Source organism: Prunus mume, linkage group LG6, assembly GCF_029339155.1.
Source record: "Prunus mume cultivar Tortuosa linkage group LG6, ASM2933915v1, whole genome shotgun sequence".
Lineage (NCBI taxonomy): Eukaryota > Viridiplantae > Streptophyta > Magnoliopsida > Rosales > Rosaceae > Prunus > Prunus mume.
In genome coordinates this window covers 643,405-661,823 of record NC_142703.1, presented here as the reverse complement: position 1 = coordinate 661,823, position 18,419 = coordinate 643,405, and the positions used below count along the sequence as shown (strand labels likewise).

General features: G+C 38.7%; 1 protein-coding gene and 1 pseudogene across 1 annotated transcript; one reads left to right on the top strand and one right to left on the bottom strand.

Annotated features, from left to right (window-relative positions):
- Positions 1–5,053: 5,053 nt before the first annotated feature.
- On the bottom strand, positions 5,054–5,901 carry LOC148915751 (uncharacterized; annotated as a pseudogene).
- Positions 5,902–13,454: 7,553 nt separating this feature from the next.
- Positions 13,455–15,798, top strand: LOC107881375 (toll/interleukin-1 receptor-like protein). The gene is made up of 3 exons (XM_089054179.1): positions 13,455–14,186; positions 14,280–14,403; positions 15,787–15,798. Exons 1-3 carry the CDS (start codon positions 13,675–13,677, stop codon positions 15,796–15,798), a joined length of 648 nt encoding a protein of 215 aa, XP_088910305.1. The 5' UTR covers positions 13,455–13,674.
- Positions 15,799–18,419: the final 2,621 nt, after the last annotated feature.

Sequence of the window (18,419 nt, the reverse complement as noted above, 5' to 3'; positions counted from 1 at the left end):
TGAAACAATCTTTGTTGTGTGAGAGGAAAAGGAAGGCGGTGTTTGGGTAGGTGGGTTTTTGTTTTTTTACGTGTAAAAAATTAATTAAAGATCATGTTTTTGGGTCGTTGTTTGTTTGTTTGTTTGTTGAGTTTAGTATTGCTTAATTTAATAAGGAATTAAGTTTATGTTTCTGCTTTGTAGTAATTGAATTTTCTCTAATTCCTAATTATTAGGCTAATCTTGTAATGATTTTTTTTGCTAATCATTCAACTAGTTTTGGTTCCAAGTTGCCTGGGTTTCAGTAGGAAAAATTAGGAGAGGAATTGGGGATTTTTTTTGGTTTTAAAGTAGGAAAAATTACACTTTAGTCCCTGGAGGTTTAGTGTCAATATCGAAATGGGCCCTAAGGTTTCAATTAAATCTATTTCATACCCGACATTTCAAAGTATTACCAATTTACACCCACTGTTACATTGACTGTCAAAGTCAAACGTTAAATGCTGGCGTGGCAGTCGTGGCACTCACCTCATAACCAAACAATAGTTAGAAAAAGACCAATATGGGACCCACCCACTAACCAATTCCTAAAAAAAAATTTATATAAAATAAAAAAGCATTAAGAATAAAAACCTACCTAGCCCGTTCTCTATTCCCACGCCGACCCATCATCGGTCGTCACTCCCTCCCTTTCTCACCATTCTCTACCTCTTCTGTCTACCCACTGCGTTTGCCCCAATTGAACATAACCAACAACCCACCCAGTCACACCCAAACCACAACTCGACCCACCATACCCCTGACCATACAACCCTAGCAACAATCCCATCGCAGCAAAATTACACGTAACAAACAAAAATGGAGAACCCACCTGAGGCCCAACCCCTACGATACAATCTGTAACTCTTAGGCATGCGTTGGTGGTGGCACAAGAGGGAGGCATTAGCGGTTGGCGATGTTGGCTCATGGATATTATGAGCAGTGGAAACCATCAAAACAACCTCCTCTCTCTCTGCAGACAACGACTAATTTCAAAAGGGAAAGATAAAACAACCAAATCACCAAAACATACAACACACTCCACCATCAAAAGAAAACAAAATGGCAGTAATTAAATCCAATTTTTTTTAATTAAAAAAAAATCTCACTCTAAAAAAATCCACCATAAATAACCCATTTCCTCCAATATCTCTGCATCTATCCATGGTGGGTTTGCATCTCTCCGTCCTAGCTCTTTCTGCATCCATCCACGTCTTCCATTTCCTCCACTGCCCTCCAACATTAATGGGTCGGTTCAATACTAGCTGTGGGAAAGGTTGTGGGTTTTTTTGCCCTGTCCATGGTGGAGATTTGGGTTGAGCTTGTTTTAAGTGGGAATTATATGGTTATGGAGATGGAGAAAGAGTGTTGGAGATGGGGAGGATGTAAGCCAACGAAGTTGAGAGTTGAAGAGAAAGGGTTGGGTTCTACAACTCTTAGGTTTTTTTTAAAGTTTTTATTTTATTTTATTTTATTATTTTATATAAAATTAATTTTTTGAATTGGATAGTGGGTGGGTCCCACAGTGGACACGCTATCAGTTCACGTCGACCAAACGGTCAACTTAACTGGAAGACTTAAATTAGTCAAATTTGAAAATCATGAGGTGGAAATTGATGAAATTGAAACTCGGGGGTCCATATTGAGAATGACCTCAAACCTCGAGGGGGTCTTTTGATGTTAATCCTTTAAAGTATTATTTTTATTTTTAACAGTTAAATTAAGTTTTTTAAAAGACAATTTTTAATTTTTAATTTTTTTTCTTTACACATGGCACTTAATTTAGCAAAATAGTGGGTTCCATTGATGCCACGTCAACATTTTTAATGGAATTTTTAACAGATTTGACGGTGATGGGCAAAGTGAGACACAAAACATCAGTCAAAGGAGCAAAGTGAGCCACTTTAACTTTAAGGGGGTTTAGTGGGAATTGACCAATGTTTCAGGGGCACTGTAGTACTTAAGCTGAAAATTGAGAAAATAAAGTAATAAGTCCTTTTTAAATCAGATTCTCCTACAAAAACTAAGTATAAAGAGTACATAAATGTGTAAATTTATGGACCTATCAAATACCCACAACTTAGATTTTGCTAGTCCTCGAGCAAAACAAAACGAAAAAATAAAGACATCTCAGAGATAATCACCAATCGTTAGCTAACTTTCAAGAAATAAGCAACAATAACTCAAGACATTATCAAAGGGTTAACCAAAATTTAATGGAACAACTTGGATGTAGTGTGTGAAGTAGCCAAAATAAATACAACCCACGACTTAAGCTTCACACAAGTTAAATAACCAAATAAGAACAAGCTTCAACTTCAAATCTCATCAAGGATATTCACTCCAATAAAAGCACTCGAAATTTGACTAGTTATTGTCACTCATAAATATGTGAGAGGAATCAAAGCAATAGGATGTACTCACATAATTGAAATAAAGGCACATGACATAGATAAAAGATCTTATGGAAAGATATCACAAGCATACTTGAAAACATTTAAACTATTCGACAATAGTCCTTCCACACCTATTCTGATAATTCCACATGAGGAACCACACTTCTCCTTGGATCAAGTAGGACTTTCACTAAGGTTGTAATGGGGCTTAGGGTGATGGGTGAAGCAAGTAAAAGATATGGATGAACAAATTCTAAGGAATTCATAGAGCTTTCCATGAGAATTATAACATCTTGCACTTTGAGCACGAAACTCCATACTTGATGTACTGTCTTGAATTTTTTTTTTTTTTTCCAATAAAAGTCGAAATTTGACTAACTCCATCAGCTTTTGAAATAAAGGCTAATAGATAAAAGATCAAAAGATATTGCCCATGTAGCCTTCCACACCTATTCTCCACATGAGTACTTCTCCTTGGACCAAGTTAGGCCAATGACTCCATAGAGCACAGATAGCTTTAGGGCATTAAATGTAAAACACTCCTAGGACTTAATAACTCGAGTTTAAAAGGCTTCGGAATTAGTTTTTTTGTTTTTTTTTTGTTTTTTGTTTTAAATAGTATCCTTTACTTTCTACACATGATTGAACAATTTGTGCAATTCTCCCTTAACAACAAAAATACTCTACAAAACTCATTAGAAGGGTATAGGATAAACATATGATAGATTAAGGTGAGGAGAATTGGGTGAAGAACAAAAAAGGCTTACACAAAAGGCACAAGGGGGTTAACTAGGGATAAAAGTGATATGGGTTGGCTAGAAGGGCTCAAACGAAAGAAACAAGGCCTATATCACTTCCTAGAATCCATGTGGTTCACGAAGTATGCCTCAAATAGATAATGAAAGTAGTTCTGGCATACAGTTTAAACATCCTCAAGTACTTGACCAAAACAAAGAATAATGAGATCACAACGACTTGTAGACAAGAAAATTATAGAATAGTATATAACACTCAAGAAGGAAAGGCATAGGCTCAAAAACTCACATAATGAGGGTTACATCAGTTTACACTAGCTCTTATTTAGCCATTTAAATCATGTGAAATCCCTAATCGAAACTCATATTAATATGGCTATGTGCATAAGGATTTCCCAAGTCTAATCACAAAAATAAGGCTAACACAAAGATAATGTAAAGAATTAGTGTCATGCTCAAAACTTCTTGAAAGTTAATTGTAAATAAAATTCAATCTCATCATAGAATTGGGAAGTGACTACTACAAACAAATGAAAACAAGACTCAAAGTAAAAGAAAATATTTTTTTGATTTTATGACTTTTTTCTGATTTTTTTAAATTTTTTAAAAGAAAAAAAATTGAAAACAAAACAAAACAATAGAATAAAAACGAATTAAATAAAAACCAAAAGTTGAAAGGGATTGAAAATCAATAAACAAAGCTGCAGTTCTGACCCAGGCACAAAGAATGACATTTATCTCAAAAAATATTTGGCCAAAGTTCACGTTCTTTATATGGTTGGATTCAGATCGAAAAAACAAAGAACGCAGCGTGGGCCAAAACACAAAAACAGTAGCGGACAAGGACAGAAGTCCTCAATGTTTAAAACAAAGAAAAATAAGTCATGCAAATTCATGTAAAGAGAAAGAGAGAGAGAGGGTGTGAGAACTTCCCGGGTTTGTGTAGATGTATGGATGAGCAAAGCGTAGAATATGTCAAAGTGAGAGTGGATCGACAATGCAACGAACTTAAACACCCACAACTTGCTTCTTGGAATGTCAACGGACCCGTAATAGCTCCTAAAATTCTCGAAATGCGATGAAATTGGAACGAAATTGAGCTAGATATGTATCATAAAAATCTGGAAATCCGACTTTTAGCGATGAAAAATCTGATGAACACCGCTGCAAAAAATTCTTTGGTGACGAAAAATCCGATGAATACCGTCGCTAAAACCTCTTTGGTGACGAAAAATCTTCAAATTCTGGCAAAACAAGCTGCCTTTTTTTGTGTTTTGGGTCCTTTTTTGAGCTTTAAATCGTCCTAAAACATAATGTAGGCCACCAGAGACCCCCAAACCTGGTCCAAAACATCATAATAACCATTCTAAACACGTCGGTGGCTTTAGATTGACTGAAAAACTACAAAAAAGACATTAGGCAGAAATTTTGATTTTGACCAAATTAAGAACCTAGTAAGCTATTTTGCTATTTTATGGCATTTAACTTCAACCAATAACCAAAACAACTACTGTAACACATCTGAAACGTGCTGCAAACATCTTAGGGCTAGAAAAATGCGAAAATTTTTCTTTGGAACACAAAATCCATTGTTTGATGACGCAAAACTTAACAAAAACAACAAAAACAAAAACATGAATAATGTAAGAGAAATCACACAGAAACTAAAGACCAAAAAACAAAAACAAAAGGTAAGAATGCTTGGGGTGCCTCCTAAGAAGCGCTTAGGTTATAGTCGTGAGCTGGACTTTGATGCACGGAGACTGGATAGGATCTGCCGGCTCACTCAAAGGGAGTGAGGTCTTCTCTATGTCAAAGGGTGACTCAAGGTAAGGCTTCATGTGGAAAGACTTGCAACTTTGATGCACGGAGACTGGATAGGATCTACCCATCTTTAATATTCTGAATTTCAATGGCACCATGTGGAAAGACTTGCAACATTTGCAATATAAGGAAGGGACCATACCATGGTGACTTAAGCTTGCCAGGGAAGAGTTTTAGCCTTGAGTTAAAGAGTAAAACCTTCTGACCAGGATGAAACTCTTTACGTAGTATGGGCTGATCATGAAACAACTTCGTCTTCTCCTTGTAAATTTTGGAGTTTTCATATGCATCATTCCTTATTTCTTCCAATTCATTGAGCTGTAACTTCCTCTTTTCTCCAGCAGCTTGATAATCATAATTAAGTTTCTTGATTGCCCAAAATGCCTTGTGTTCTAGTTCCACGGGAAGATGACAAGCCTTGCCATATACCAAACGAAAAGGAGACATGCCAATTGGGGTCTTGAAAGCTGTCCGATATGCCCACAATGTCTCATTTAACTTGAGGGACCAATTCTTCCTAGAAGCATTCACCGTCTTCTTTAGGATGCGTTTGATTTCACGGTTAGAGACCTCTACTTGCCCGCTTGTTTGTGGGTGATAAGGAGTGGCCACCCTATGTGTGATGTTGTATTTAGCTAAAAGCGCCTTCAAAGGCTTGTTGATGAAGTGAGGGCCCCCATCACTAATCAAAGCTCTAGGCGTGCCAAACCTTGGGAAGATAGTGCCTTGGAGAAACCGTAGACAACCTTGTGATCATTTGTTGGTGATGCCACTGCCTCCACCCATTTAGAAACATACTCTATAGCTACAAGAATATATTGATTACCACAGGAGGATGGAAATGGTCCCATAAAGTCGATGCCCCATACATCGAACAATTCTACCACAAGAATGCTTTGCAAAGGCATCTCATTACGTTTGGAAAGATTACCAACCCTTTGGCATTTGTCACACATAGCACACCAATCATGGGCATCCCGAAACAATGTAGGCCAGTAGAAACCACTTTGCAAAACCTTAGCTGCAGTCCTATTCGCACCAAAGTGACCTCCACATGCATAGTGATGACAAAATCGTAGAACACTATCTTTTTCAGTGGCTGGAACACATCGTCTTATGACCTGGTCTGGACAATACTTGTAGAGATAAGGCTTATCCCATAAATAGAATTTGACGTCATAGAGGAATTTCTTCTTTTGCTGGTAACTCAAATTAGTTGGGACAACTCCTCCTACGAGATAATTTGCAATGTCTGCGTATCATGGCACCCATGACGAATGGTAAAGAGCTGCTCATCGGGAAAGCTCTCATTGAGGGGAAGCACTTCTTTCTTATCTTCACTAACTTGGGTGAGGCGTGAAAGATGGTCAGCTACAACATTTTGCGCACCCTTTTTGTCTCTTATTTCCAAGTCGAACTCTTGGAGCAACAAAACCCAATGAATTAACCTTGGTTTAGCTTCTTTCTTTGACAAGAGATACTTGAGGGCAGCATGATCAATGTACACAACAACCTTTGAACCGATGAGGTAAGACCTAAACTTCTCCAATGCAAAGATCATAACTAAGAGCTCCTTCTCCGTTGTTGAGTAATTAAGCTGGGCATCATTCAAAGTACGGCTGCCATAATAAATTACATGCAGTAACTTGTCCTTCCTTCACCAACTGCATAATCACTAGCATCACACATTAGTTCAAAAGGTAAACTCCAATTCGGAGCAGTGATAATAGGTGCAGTGGTTAGAAGTTGTTTTAAAGTGTTAAAAGCAAGCAAACAATTATCATCAAACTCAAATGAGGCATCCTTAGCAAGGAGGTTGCATAGGGGTTGGCTGATCTTGGAGAAATCCTTGATGAAGTGCCGATAAAAACCAGCATGTCCTAGGAAAGATCGGATTCCCTTAACTGAAGTTGGTGGTGGCAACTTAGCAATCAAGTCAATCTTCGCTTTGTCCACTTCTATGCCCTTGTTGGAAATCAAATGACCTAACACAATTCTGTGGTTAACCATAAAATGACATTTTTCCCAATTCAAAATAAGATTAGTTTCCCTGCATTTTTTCAAAACCAAGGTTAGATTAGATAAACAATTATCAAAAGAAGAACCGAATATGGAAAAGTCATCCATGAAAACCTCTATGATTCGCTCTACCATATCAGAAAAGATACTTAGCATACACCGTTGGAAAGTGGCTGGAGCGTTACACAATCCAAATGGCATTCTCCTATATGTGAACATTCCAAATGGGCAAGTAAATGTGGTCTTCTCTTGATCTTCCAGCGCAATGGGGATTTGATTGTAACCTGAATAACCATCCAAAAAACAGTAATGTGAGTGACCAGCTAACCTTTCTAACATTTGATCTATAAATGGAAGGGGAAAATGTTCTTTGCGAGTAGAAGAGTTCAACTTCCTGTAATCAATACAAACTCTCCACCCAGTTGTCATGCGAGTTGGAACCAATTCATTATTCTCATTTTGTACTACTGTAATTCCAGATTTTTTTGGGATGACATGCACTAGACTAACCCACGCACTAACCGAGACGGGATAGATAACACCAACATCTAATAGCTTTAAAACTTCAGCTCGTACAACCTCCTTCATATTGGGGTTCAATCGCCTTTGTGCCTCAACGATTGGCTTCGAGTTCTCCTCCAAAAGTATCTTGTGCATACAAACCGATGGGCTTATGCCTTTGATATCAGCAATGGTCCATCCAAGCACTGATTTAAACTCTCTTAATACACGCAGCAGCTTCTCCTCTTCAATGGAAGTGAGAGTGGCAGCAATGATGACTGGTAATGTATCATTCTCTCCCAAATATGCATACTTGAGATGTTCAGGCAAAAGTTATTAAGCACAGTGATTAAGAATCCAACATCAAACGGCAATCAATAGATAGGTAAAATAAGAAAACTAGATTATCATACTAGGGCTACATCATGCCCTAGCAAGAGATAATTAGTTACACATAATCATAGAATTCGACATAAGCAAAAACATAAGGAAGAAACAATAAAACTTAGCCAATTGCGGTACTCTTCCGGTGTCTCCAATTTCTCCTAGTCTTTGCGTGTCTCTCCAGGAGTTGTTTCTCATCCTTAAATAAAACACCCCATGTCTATTCCTACCCTAGCTGGGCTTTTACAGCAGCCCAAGAATAAAGAAAAACCTAATTAAAGCAAAAATCCAAAATGGGTAAGTAATTGATTCCTCTTCCTACTTGGACTGGGATAACACATCAGCTACTTTGCACACACATTTGGGGTTGTTTCTCCTCCAAGAAAATTCGGGAAAAATATGTAAATTGTAGGTTTTGGTCTTATCTTTCCAGCCATATATCGTACTCCTTGAGGAAAAATCAGTAAAGTCTTCAAATAGTCATTCTTCCACAACAGCATAGTTTTGATGGGATTGCACCTTATGCTGACTTAACTTCAAAGACTGGCTGCTTCGAAAATTCTAGAAAAATTCCACAATCATCTTCAAGGTCTTAGCTTTCATCTCCAATTGGTCTCGTACTAAAACTCCACCAAAAAGTCGTATTTCCGTTGAAAACAAATTACTTGCTCTGGAAAGCTGAAAATTGAGAAAATAAAGTAATAAGTCCTTTTTAAATCAGATTCTTCTACAAAAAATAAGTATAAAGAGTACATAAATGTGTAAATTTATGGACTTATCATACCACTTGGTCCCGAATGCCCATTTATATGAATTAACACCCATTTTAATCATCCCATAATTCCCCCTTTTGTTAGCCATCTTATCTAACTCCCTTTCGCCAGTCCCGAATCACCCAATAAAAACCATGTGCACTGTGGGATTCCGAGACCTGGTACCTGCCAAGAGTTAGACTCAACTACACAAAAGATAATTCCCATTACCCTGTTTTTCCACCATTATTTTCTCAACCCAAGAACTCCAAATAATTTCCATGACATTATATAGTTCTTCTGTTCACATATCTCATAAAAATAATGTATTCATTTAAATATCACAAATGTACATATAATCATGCCCACATTGTTCAAGTAGTTAAGAGTACGTAAACACCCAATACAAGGAACGTAAATCAAACAGTACCATGCATAATATAATGCTCACGAAATTTAATTAAATCAATCTTTGTAAAAGGCCCCCCAATTGCTAGAATTGTAATATGACTCCCTAATTTCCACCGTATCCACACTCAAATTCTCTCTCTCTCTAGTATTTCTCTTTTTTAACTCTTATGGTTTTTCCATGCAAACCATGCATGTCGTGCGTTTTAAAATGAAAGAATTGCATTCCTATTTATACTAGAGGAATGTCGGCTACACCTTTACTTCTATTGGATGAAGTAATTGGCGGTTTACTAAAGGATAACAATATAACAACCTTTTTGTTCAAGCCAAAGCTGAAATATCTATCAAAAACTTTATTAAACAATTGCAAGCTGGAAGATGTGTCAGTAAGAGGAAAACTTAAAGTTCCACCTCCTGCTTACATGACGTAACCAAATTTGTAAAGCTATACCAACTTTCTTGCTATTCACACTTAACTTAATAATATAATATGAAGGCACCACATGTTTTGACAGCAAAACATGATAACTAATAGAAAGCTTTAACACCACACAATAAATTTGGAGGAAGATAAGCATGCATATATCAAATGAATTATGTACATATAAACTAAATAATAATAAAACACTTACTTATCATTAATATCATAGATTCCAAAATAAAACATATATAATTACAATCATTAAATACTTACCATAAAATATTAACATTTTAAGAATAAAGACTCTCACACCCTCTTCCTTTCGGGCATGCATAGCTAGAGCTTTGGTTGAGAGTGGCGGCGAGTGACCACTATTGGCAAAACAAGATGACCTTATTCAGTCACTTTTGGACCATGTAAGTATCATTTGCCAATCTCTTCCATTGTTGTTTTTTTTTTTTCATACTTTGGAACTTTTGATATTCATATAATCTAACTGGTAGGCCCCTGGCGGCATCTTTCCTTATCTCGCTCAGTGATGCTTCACCACTATTACTAAGCTTCTACTCATCATGCCACTTCCTCAACTGTGGCCGAGGTGCTTCTAGATCCTGTAGCTGAGGCCCTACTTTGGTCCTATAGAGATCGAGATTGCATACCATTGGCCGACCAAGATGAGAGAGACAGGGTCAAGGTCGTTATTGAGGCATTGGTGAACTCCGACTTTTTTTCTGACCAGACTACGATATGTGAGATCATGCATCTCTTTAGAGAGGTGGCGAGATTGATTCCTCGCCATCCTTTCCTTTGAGAGGAACTAAGGGTAGGTGATGTCTTAGAGCAGCAGATTACTTCAACGAATGCCATCATTAGGGAGAAGGTCAAGCTTGGCTATAAGAAGAGGCATGAGGTTGGAAGTATTAATGAAGCATCAGTGCCTTCAGGAAAGGAGGGCTGCCATTCTCGCTGAGGTCTCCGAGGATATTCGGAGCTATAGGCCTCTTGAGGCTTAGCTTTGCCAAGACTCAGTCGTAGTGAAGTCATTTAAGGCGCAGAAGCTACCCATCATATCTGCCCTATCTGCTAGAGAGAGTGCATGTGAGAGCTTCAAGACTACCCTTCGTAGCCTATTTCATGATGTTTAGATCTGTATTAGGCCATTAGTTGGCCCCTTTTGTATTCAGCTAGACTTGCCTATTGTTATTGTTAGCTATCAATATTGCCCATAATCCAGTTCAACATGATTGAATCAAACATGTTGAGGTGGATAGACATTTCATCAAAGAAAAAATTGAGAATAAGATCATCCGCCTACCATTTGTAAAATCAGAAGATTAACTGGCAGATGTCTTAACAAAAGCTGTTTGTGGAAGAGTATTTCATGACTCACTTACCAAATTGGGCATTGGTGACATATATGCACCAACTTGAGGAGGAGTGTTGACGTGAGTCTCCTAATTAATCAAGGAGATTTACTTCCTTGATTAATTAAGGGATTTACTTTCTTATTTTATATAGTTGCCAAATCATTGTATAGTTAGGAGATACTATCATAAGTGATTACTGTATCTATTTCCTTATAAAGCACTGATGTAAATTCCTATACATACCACCTCATGGAGAAGAATAAAACTTAACCTAAAGTATTCAAATCATATTCGTGTATTTTAGCACATATGCCATGCTTGGAAATTGTACAAAGGAATTGGTTTGATATATCGGCAGCAACGAACAACTCTTACTTGAGGCATAGTATATGAAATTAACTGTTGTGCCATTTTGAATTGTTCTGATGCAAAGGTCTTTAGTTAAATCATAGTGAATTTTTTGAATTTTTTTTAAAAACCATAATTTTCAAATTTATTTGTAAGTTTATTTTGAGGGTATTCGAGTCTATTTAAGTGAAGTTTCAACTATATTTGTAAGTTTTTTTTAAAAAATTGATTTTTATGAAATTGAAGGCCAAATTTAGACTATTTTTGATAAAAATGGTGTTTGTCCTTGTGAAATTGATTTGAGTGATAACAGTCTACAAAAGTGAAATTAGGCAATAATATTAATTAGAAGTTGCTAAATATCAATAAAACATGAGAGCAGATCATAGTGATGTGGGCTTTTTATAATCAATATATATGCCTTAAATGACATGATATAGGGATCATCATTTGGCTCGCGGCTTACAAACCAAAGTAGGTAGCTTTAAGCTTAATGGGCCAAAGTTTGGTCGAACCCGATGTTGTTAAGCTTTTCTCCTCGCTTTGCCCAACTCGTGTCAAGCACCACCCACACTTCAAATGCAACTCTCTCTCTCTCTCTCTCTCTCTCTCTCTCTATTTTTTGGCACAGGTTTGGATCTCTCTCATATAACCCTATAACCCAAAATATGTAATTTTTTGTTGCCAAACTTCCATGAAATTTAGTTTGTCCCTTTACCTTATTTTTGTATGGAAATTGTGGTCCTTATCTCAAACTTATGTGTGGGTGCCTTCAAGTCTTCCTTTGGTATTCTTCCACGCTGCTTCATTTTCTTTTCCTCTATTTTGTCTTTTTGTGTGGTGAAATTGGTTGGAATTGCATATAAACAATTTTTTTTTTTTTTTACAATTTATTATTTTATGATTTTTGCTACGAGGATTCTTGGCAAAGTTATTGCTGCCGGCGGTGAATGAATAGACCCAATTTCACATCACATAAGGAAATTACTTGGCTTCTCCATGGAAAGATCCATTTCCTTTTACTTTATTTGAAATGTGTCGAGACAATTTTCAAATAAGTATGTATATACATATACAGAAATATGCCAAGTAAAGTTAAGCATAAGTATATCCATTTTGGGATTGCTTTTTTTTTTTTCTCCAAAAACCTGCTTCACTTTAAAGTTAAGCGATTTTAGGTGTTTTAAAATAAAATATCACGATTATTTTAAAAGCGGTCTTTGTGACAGCTGCTTTTAAAAGCAAATTATGGATTGCTTTTTTAAAGCCTGCTTTCTAGCAGAGATGAACCTTTAATGAATTTTTTTAATTCCCAAAATACCATCATTTATTTTACAAAATAACACCACCTCCATTTCCACATCCAACTCCACCACTTACACCACCACATTCACTACCTCCACAACCACCGCCATCGCCACCGCCACCACCACCACCACCACCTCCTCCGCCACCACCAACTCCACCACCACCACCACCAACTCCACCTTCACTTCCACCTCCACCACAACCACCACCACCAACTCCACCTTCACCTCCACCACCACCACCACCACCACAACCACCACCTCCTTCAAAATCTCCACATCCACCACCACCTCCACAAGCGCCATCCCTACCACCACCACCTCGACTCCATCACTACCACTACTACCACATGATTACTACATAACACTTTTAACATAATGTCTATTTTAGTCATTATTTACAAGCATTACAACAATTTTATATTAAAACTTACCAAACGGTTTTGACACTGCTTTTTGTACTAACAACACTTTAAAAATATTGTTTACCAAACACGGAGCTCTTTACTTTACTTACTCTAATTATTTTCAGCAAGTACAGCAAGCAACTTTTTTAAAAGTTACAAAGAATCCCAAACTGGCTAACTCGTTAATGGAATAAGCCAAACGATATTCTTTACTTGTCTTTGGAGATAGGTGACAAGAGAAGCGTGTGGTCGCCACTACACACGTTTTGCAACTCTCTCTCTCTCTCTGATCATAGCTTTGCTTTTGTAGGCCGGTTTTTTTGGCCGATCTTGAGAAGTTGTGTTTATTGTGAGTTTCTGGTTGGTTTGCTCTGTAATTTTAGTTCGGTGTAACGTTGACTAAAGCATATGCAATTTTTAGTTCACTTGTGTAGTCATGAGGCTTATATTTTTGTTTTAAATGTTGAAATTCGTATTTTTTTTCCTTCTAATGTTTCTCTCTGTTGAATTCCTCTGTTTCCTCAACGTATAATATGATTTCTTTTCTTTGCTTGTCCGACTTTTTGTTTCCTTTCTTTGCTCTGAAACTTGTTCCCTCAACTCCTTATTTTTCCTCTGGCTTACTAAATTTTCATTTACCCAAAAAAAACCTCTCTAAATTTTAATCCTTTACTTTATGCAAGCCATTTATCATCATCTTCTATTTATTTAATTAGCAAAAGGCTTATTTTCATTGAGTGTTTACAGCAGCAGCAGATTGCCAAATGGCATTGAGCACCCAAAGAGACTCTGCCTTTCTTCCTTCACCTCATCAGTCTGCTCCTCAACCGAACCACGATGTGTTTTTGAGTTTCAGGGGTGAGGACACTCGAAATAGCTTTGTATCCCATTTATACCACGAATTGCAGCTCAGGGGCATTAAAACATTCAAGGATGATCGTGAGCTTGAAATAGGGACACCTATTTCTTCAGAGCTCATCAAAGCAATCGAAGAATCAATGCTTGCAATCGTTGTTCTCTCGCCAAATTATGCATCTTCTTCCTGGTGCTTGGATGAGCTTACAAAGATTCTCCAATGCATGAAATCCAAGGGCACAATTCTGCCAGTGTTTTATCATGTGGATCCCTCCCATGTGAGAAAACAAAGCGCCAGCAGTTTTGCCGACGTCTTCGCTGAGCATGAGAAAAGGTTTAGGGAAGACATCGATAAGGTGAAGCGCTGGAGAGATGCTTTAATAGAAGTAGCCAATTTATTTGGGATAGATTCAAAGAATGAGTAAGCATGAATGAACAACTTCTCTATATGTCTTAACAAAACCCATGGCTTATATTTTAGACTTCATGATCCTTTTACTTTTCCTCCTTGTAGGTGTGAAAGAAAGCTTATTGAAAATATTGTTGAACGGGTGTGGATGAAAGTACATCGCTGTTACCCTCTTTTCGGCCGAGAAGGCCGACGGAAGGAACTTTTGGTCCTTCTTCTTTTGGATGCGGTTGGCGTGCTACCACCAAGCCCCGAAATTGGGCTTGAATGGAATGAGAATAGATGGATGTGTTAAGCGCTTCTAACTTCTGATCAAACGATTGATCGGCCAAGCAAGGAACCTCTTCTTGGCCTAGATTCTTTCACTTTCTCGGGCTCGAGAATGGTTAGGTTTCGAATGGATGTTTTTGTGGTTTTTATGGTTTAAGTAAAAATAATGCAATTAAACTAAATATGCGTATAAACGTAAAGACAAGAATTGAAATGCGATAAAATAAATCAAAGCGATAGATAAAGCAAGAATAAAATAAAAGCGATAAGAACGATAAGAACGAAAAGGAAATAAACTTGAAGTTAAATTTAATCGAAGTGCGATAACAATTAAATGTAAAGGAATTGAAATAAACTTGAATTGAAACGACAAGAAATATAAATGAAACAAGAATTTAAACGACAAGGAAAATATAAACTTACACTAGCAAAACGAAGAACTCACTACACTAGGTGCTTGAAAAATAAAATCCTAAGTCTAGGAAAAGAAAAGTGCGAGACGAAAGATAGGTTTGTTTGTCTGATGTTGTGTGTCTGATGTCTTCATGGAGCAAGGTTTATATAGGGCACTCGTCAGCCCATGGGCTAGCCATTGAATGGCCAAATGTCAACTCTTCTTTAAAATCTTTCCTTTCAAGCCCTCCTAAACTGTGAGATTATGCTGATATTCTCGATGGCTGATTCTTCCTTGTTTTGGAACACTTGAGTTACTATAAAACTCCCGATTTCTTCCTTGTGAGGCCTCCGTCACGTACATTATCCTCCTAAAATCAATATATGCATATATGGGAGAATGAATCAAGACACCTTGGTTGAAATGTTCGCCCATGGATGGGCTCATAAAGTAGCCATCCATTGTGATATACAATATTATATATATATATTAGGTCAATAAGTTACAGCTGTGATTCATCCCTTATGCTCAAACGCATATTCATCAGCCGCACTAAATTGTGTCCAACTGCCTATTCATCACAATCGGCCGCAGATACTCATCACACCCGTCAATCTTCCAATTCTGTCCGCGCATCTTCCACTCCGCCTGCCAGCTCTTTTTCCACCGCTCGCTACGAACTTCCACTCGCCCGGCCACGAATCTTCCACCCCGCCTCGGCTACGAACTTCCACCCTGCTCGTGCCCAACAGAACAATCCATATCCACTAGCCCAGCCGCAATTCTTCTTCTCCATCCAATATACCGTGCCCGGATTAGGTGGGTTTCCACCACCCCCAAACATTGCCCCCCGATTTGTTTAGCTTCGGAATTGGTGTAGAGGTAAGCAAATTGAAACCCAAAACTTTTCAATTTCTGAAATTTGAGATTTTTATTTCTTCGTGGCAGGTTATCTCTTAAACATTTCCCAAACCGTTGGGTAATATTTTTTCAAAAATCGACCATTGATCGGCGCATCATGGACCCGACCATTTTGGTCACTTAACTTGTACGCCCCTTTTCCTAACACTTGGTGGACGAGAAATGGGCCTTCCCAAGTTGGAGACCACTTGCCAAATTTTGGATCCTTTGATCCCACCGGAAGAATGGTCTTCCATACTAAATCTCCGACCCCAAAACTCTTGGCCTTGGTCTTTTTATCGTATGCTCGAGCCACGGCCTCTTTTTGGGCCTTCAATCTATCTAAAGCGCCCAATCTGACCTCGTCAAGGTCATCTAACTCTTGTGCCATGGCTTGCCCGTATTCGTCCTCACTCCATTCGGCATGGCGAACCACTCTTAAGGACTTAACCGAAATCTCAAGTGGCAAGACGGCATCATGGCCATAGGTGATGGCGAATGGCGTTGTTTGCGTGGCGGACCTTTTCGAGGTTCTATACGCCCATAGAGAGTTGGAAAGGAGAGAGTGTCATTCCTTGGGATTTTTATCAATCATTTTTTCCAAAATCCCTTTTATCACCTTATTACTAGCCTCCGCTTGGCCATTTGATTGGGATTGTATGGGGTGGATTGAACCATCCTACTCCCCCACTTCGCGCGGTTTGAAAGGGGCCACGCCATGAACGCCTGTTTCATTACCATGATGGACTCGGCAAGCCAAATCGATGGATGATATTCTTCTCAATGAATTCTATCACCTCAACTTGAGTAACTTGCTTTAGTGGGACAGCCTCCACCCACTTTGTGAAAAATCGGTGGCCACTAATATATACTGGCCCTTAGATGACTTTGGGTATATTTGGTCAATCACATCCATTGCCCAACCTTTGAAAGGCCAAGCCTTGACAATGGGATTCATTGGTCCGGCCGGGACATGTTGGATCGGCCCATGCCTTTGACAGTCTTTGCAACCCTTGGCATATTCAATGCAATCTTTGAGGATAGTCGGCCAATAATAACCGTGCCTTCTTAAAAGCCACCTCATCTTGATGCCAGCTTGATGAGCACCGCATATCCCCTCGTGGACCTCGGTCATTGCTACGAGTTGTTCCTTTTTGCCCAAACATTTCATGAGCAAGTCATCGGAACCTATGCGGAACAATACTTCATCCCTTATCACATAATATTGGGCCCTCCGCCGAATTTGTTGGCTATATGACCCATTTGGATTTTTCAAATACTGCACGATGTCGTGGCCTAATCTCTCCTATGGTTAACACCATAATCTCTAGGAACCCCTTTCAAAGACGGAGGGAGAGATCGCCTCAACTTTAAAAAGCTCTCGAGAGCCTTTCGAGATCCACCGGATGCATTGGGCCATGTATGCTGGCCCGAGTGTTATATTCTCTCGGTAAGTGGGCGAGTCTCACATCATCGAAATCTTCCATCAATTGGCTGGCCAACGCATGATATCCAAGCAAAGCTTGGCTAGTCACCTTGTAGTTGCCAGACAATTGTTTTAAGACCAACATTGAGTCTCCCATGACCGCCACACTTTTTACCCCAAGCTCTTTCAAAATTTCCAACCCTATGATCAGGGCCTCGTATTCGGCCTGATTGTTGGTACAATTAAAATCCAATTGAAAAGAATAACGAGTTCGGAATCCTTTAGGCGTTTCAATGATGACACCGCCCTACCATGTTAAATGTTCAGACCCCACAAAATAAAGGCGCCTATGGAAATAAACTCAATGTGCCCACCTCGAGGAAATCCATCTCCTCCATTTCAACACAAGGGTAGGCCGCCAAGAAATCGGCCAAAGCTTGCCCCCAACAATTTCGTCGGGCACATATCGAAAGGAATCGCCAACCATTGTCCATTTTCCTATTCGCCTCTAATGATTGGGCCAGTGAGCATATATTTTATCAAACCCTTGGCGATTATATGCACCACGGAGGGCAACATGTAATGCCTTAACTTGGTCGCAGTAAAATACAGGGCCAAGCAAAGTTTCTCCACCGGAGAATATTTTCTCGGGCCGCTAGAATCTCGGCCGAGGTAGTATACCGCTTGCTCTTTCTTCATCATTGTCTTGGGCTAGTAAACTCATGGAGTTTCATATTGAAATATATAGTTTCAAGGGTCGACTCACGCTTTGGTGGAATGAGCACCGGAGGCTTGGCCAAATATTCTTTAATGGCGTCAAATGCCCTTTGGTGAATCTCTTCCCACCGAAATTTCTCTTCATCTTTGAGTTTTAGCAAAGATGAGAAAGGCTCAACTTTCCCCGCGGAGTTGGCTATAAACCTTCGAAGGAAGCTAATTTGGCCCAATAAACTTTGCACTCCTTTCTTGTTTTTTGGAGGGGGCGCGATCAATGATAGCCTTCGCCTTATTTTTATCAATCTCAATCCCCCTTTGGTGCACCAAGAATCCTAAGAAATTTCAAGGGATACCCCAAAAGCACACTTTTTTGGGTTCATTTTCAATTGATGCCACCGCATTCTTTCAAAGGCCGACCGGAGGTCATCCAAGTGGCCTAGTCTAGACTCCGATTTTATAACAACATCGTCGATGTAAACTTCTAAATTTCGACCGATCATGTCATGGAAAATAGCGTTCATTGCCCGCTGATATGTGG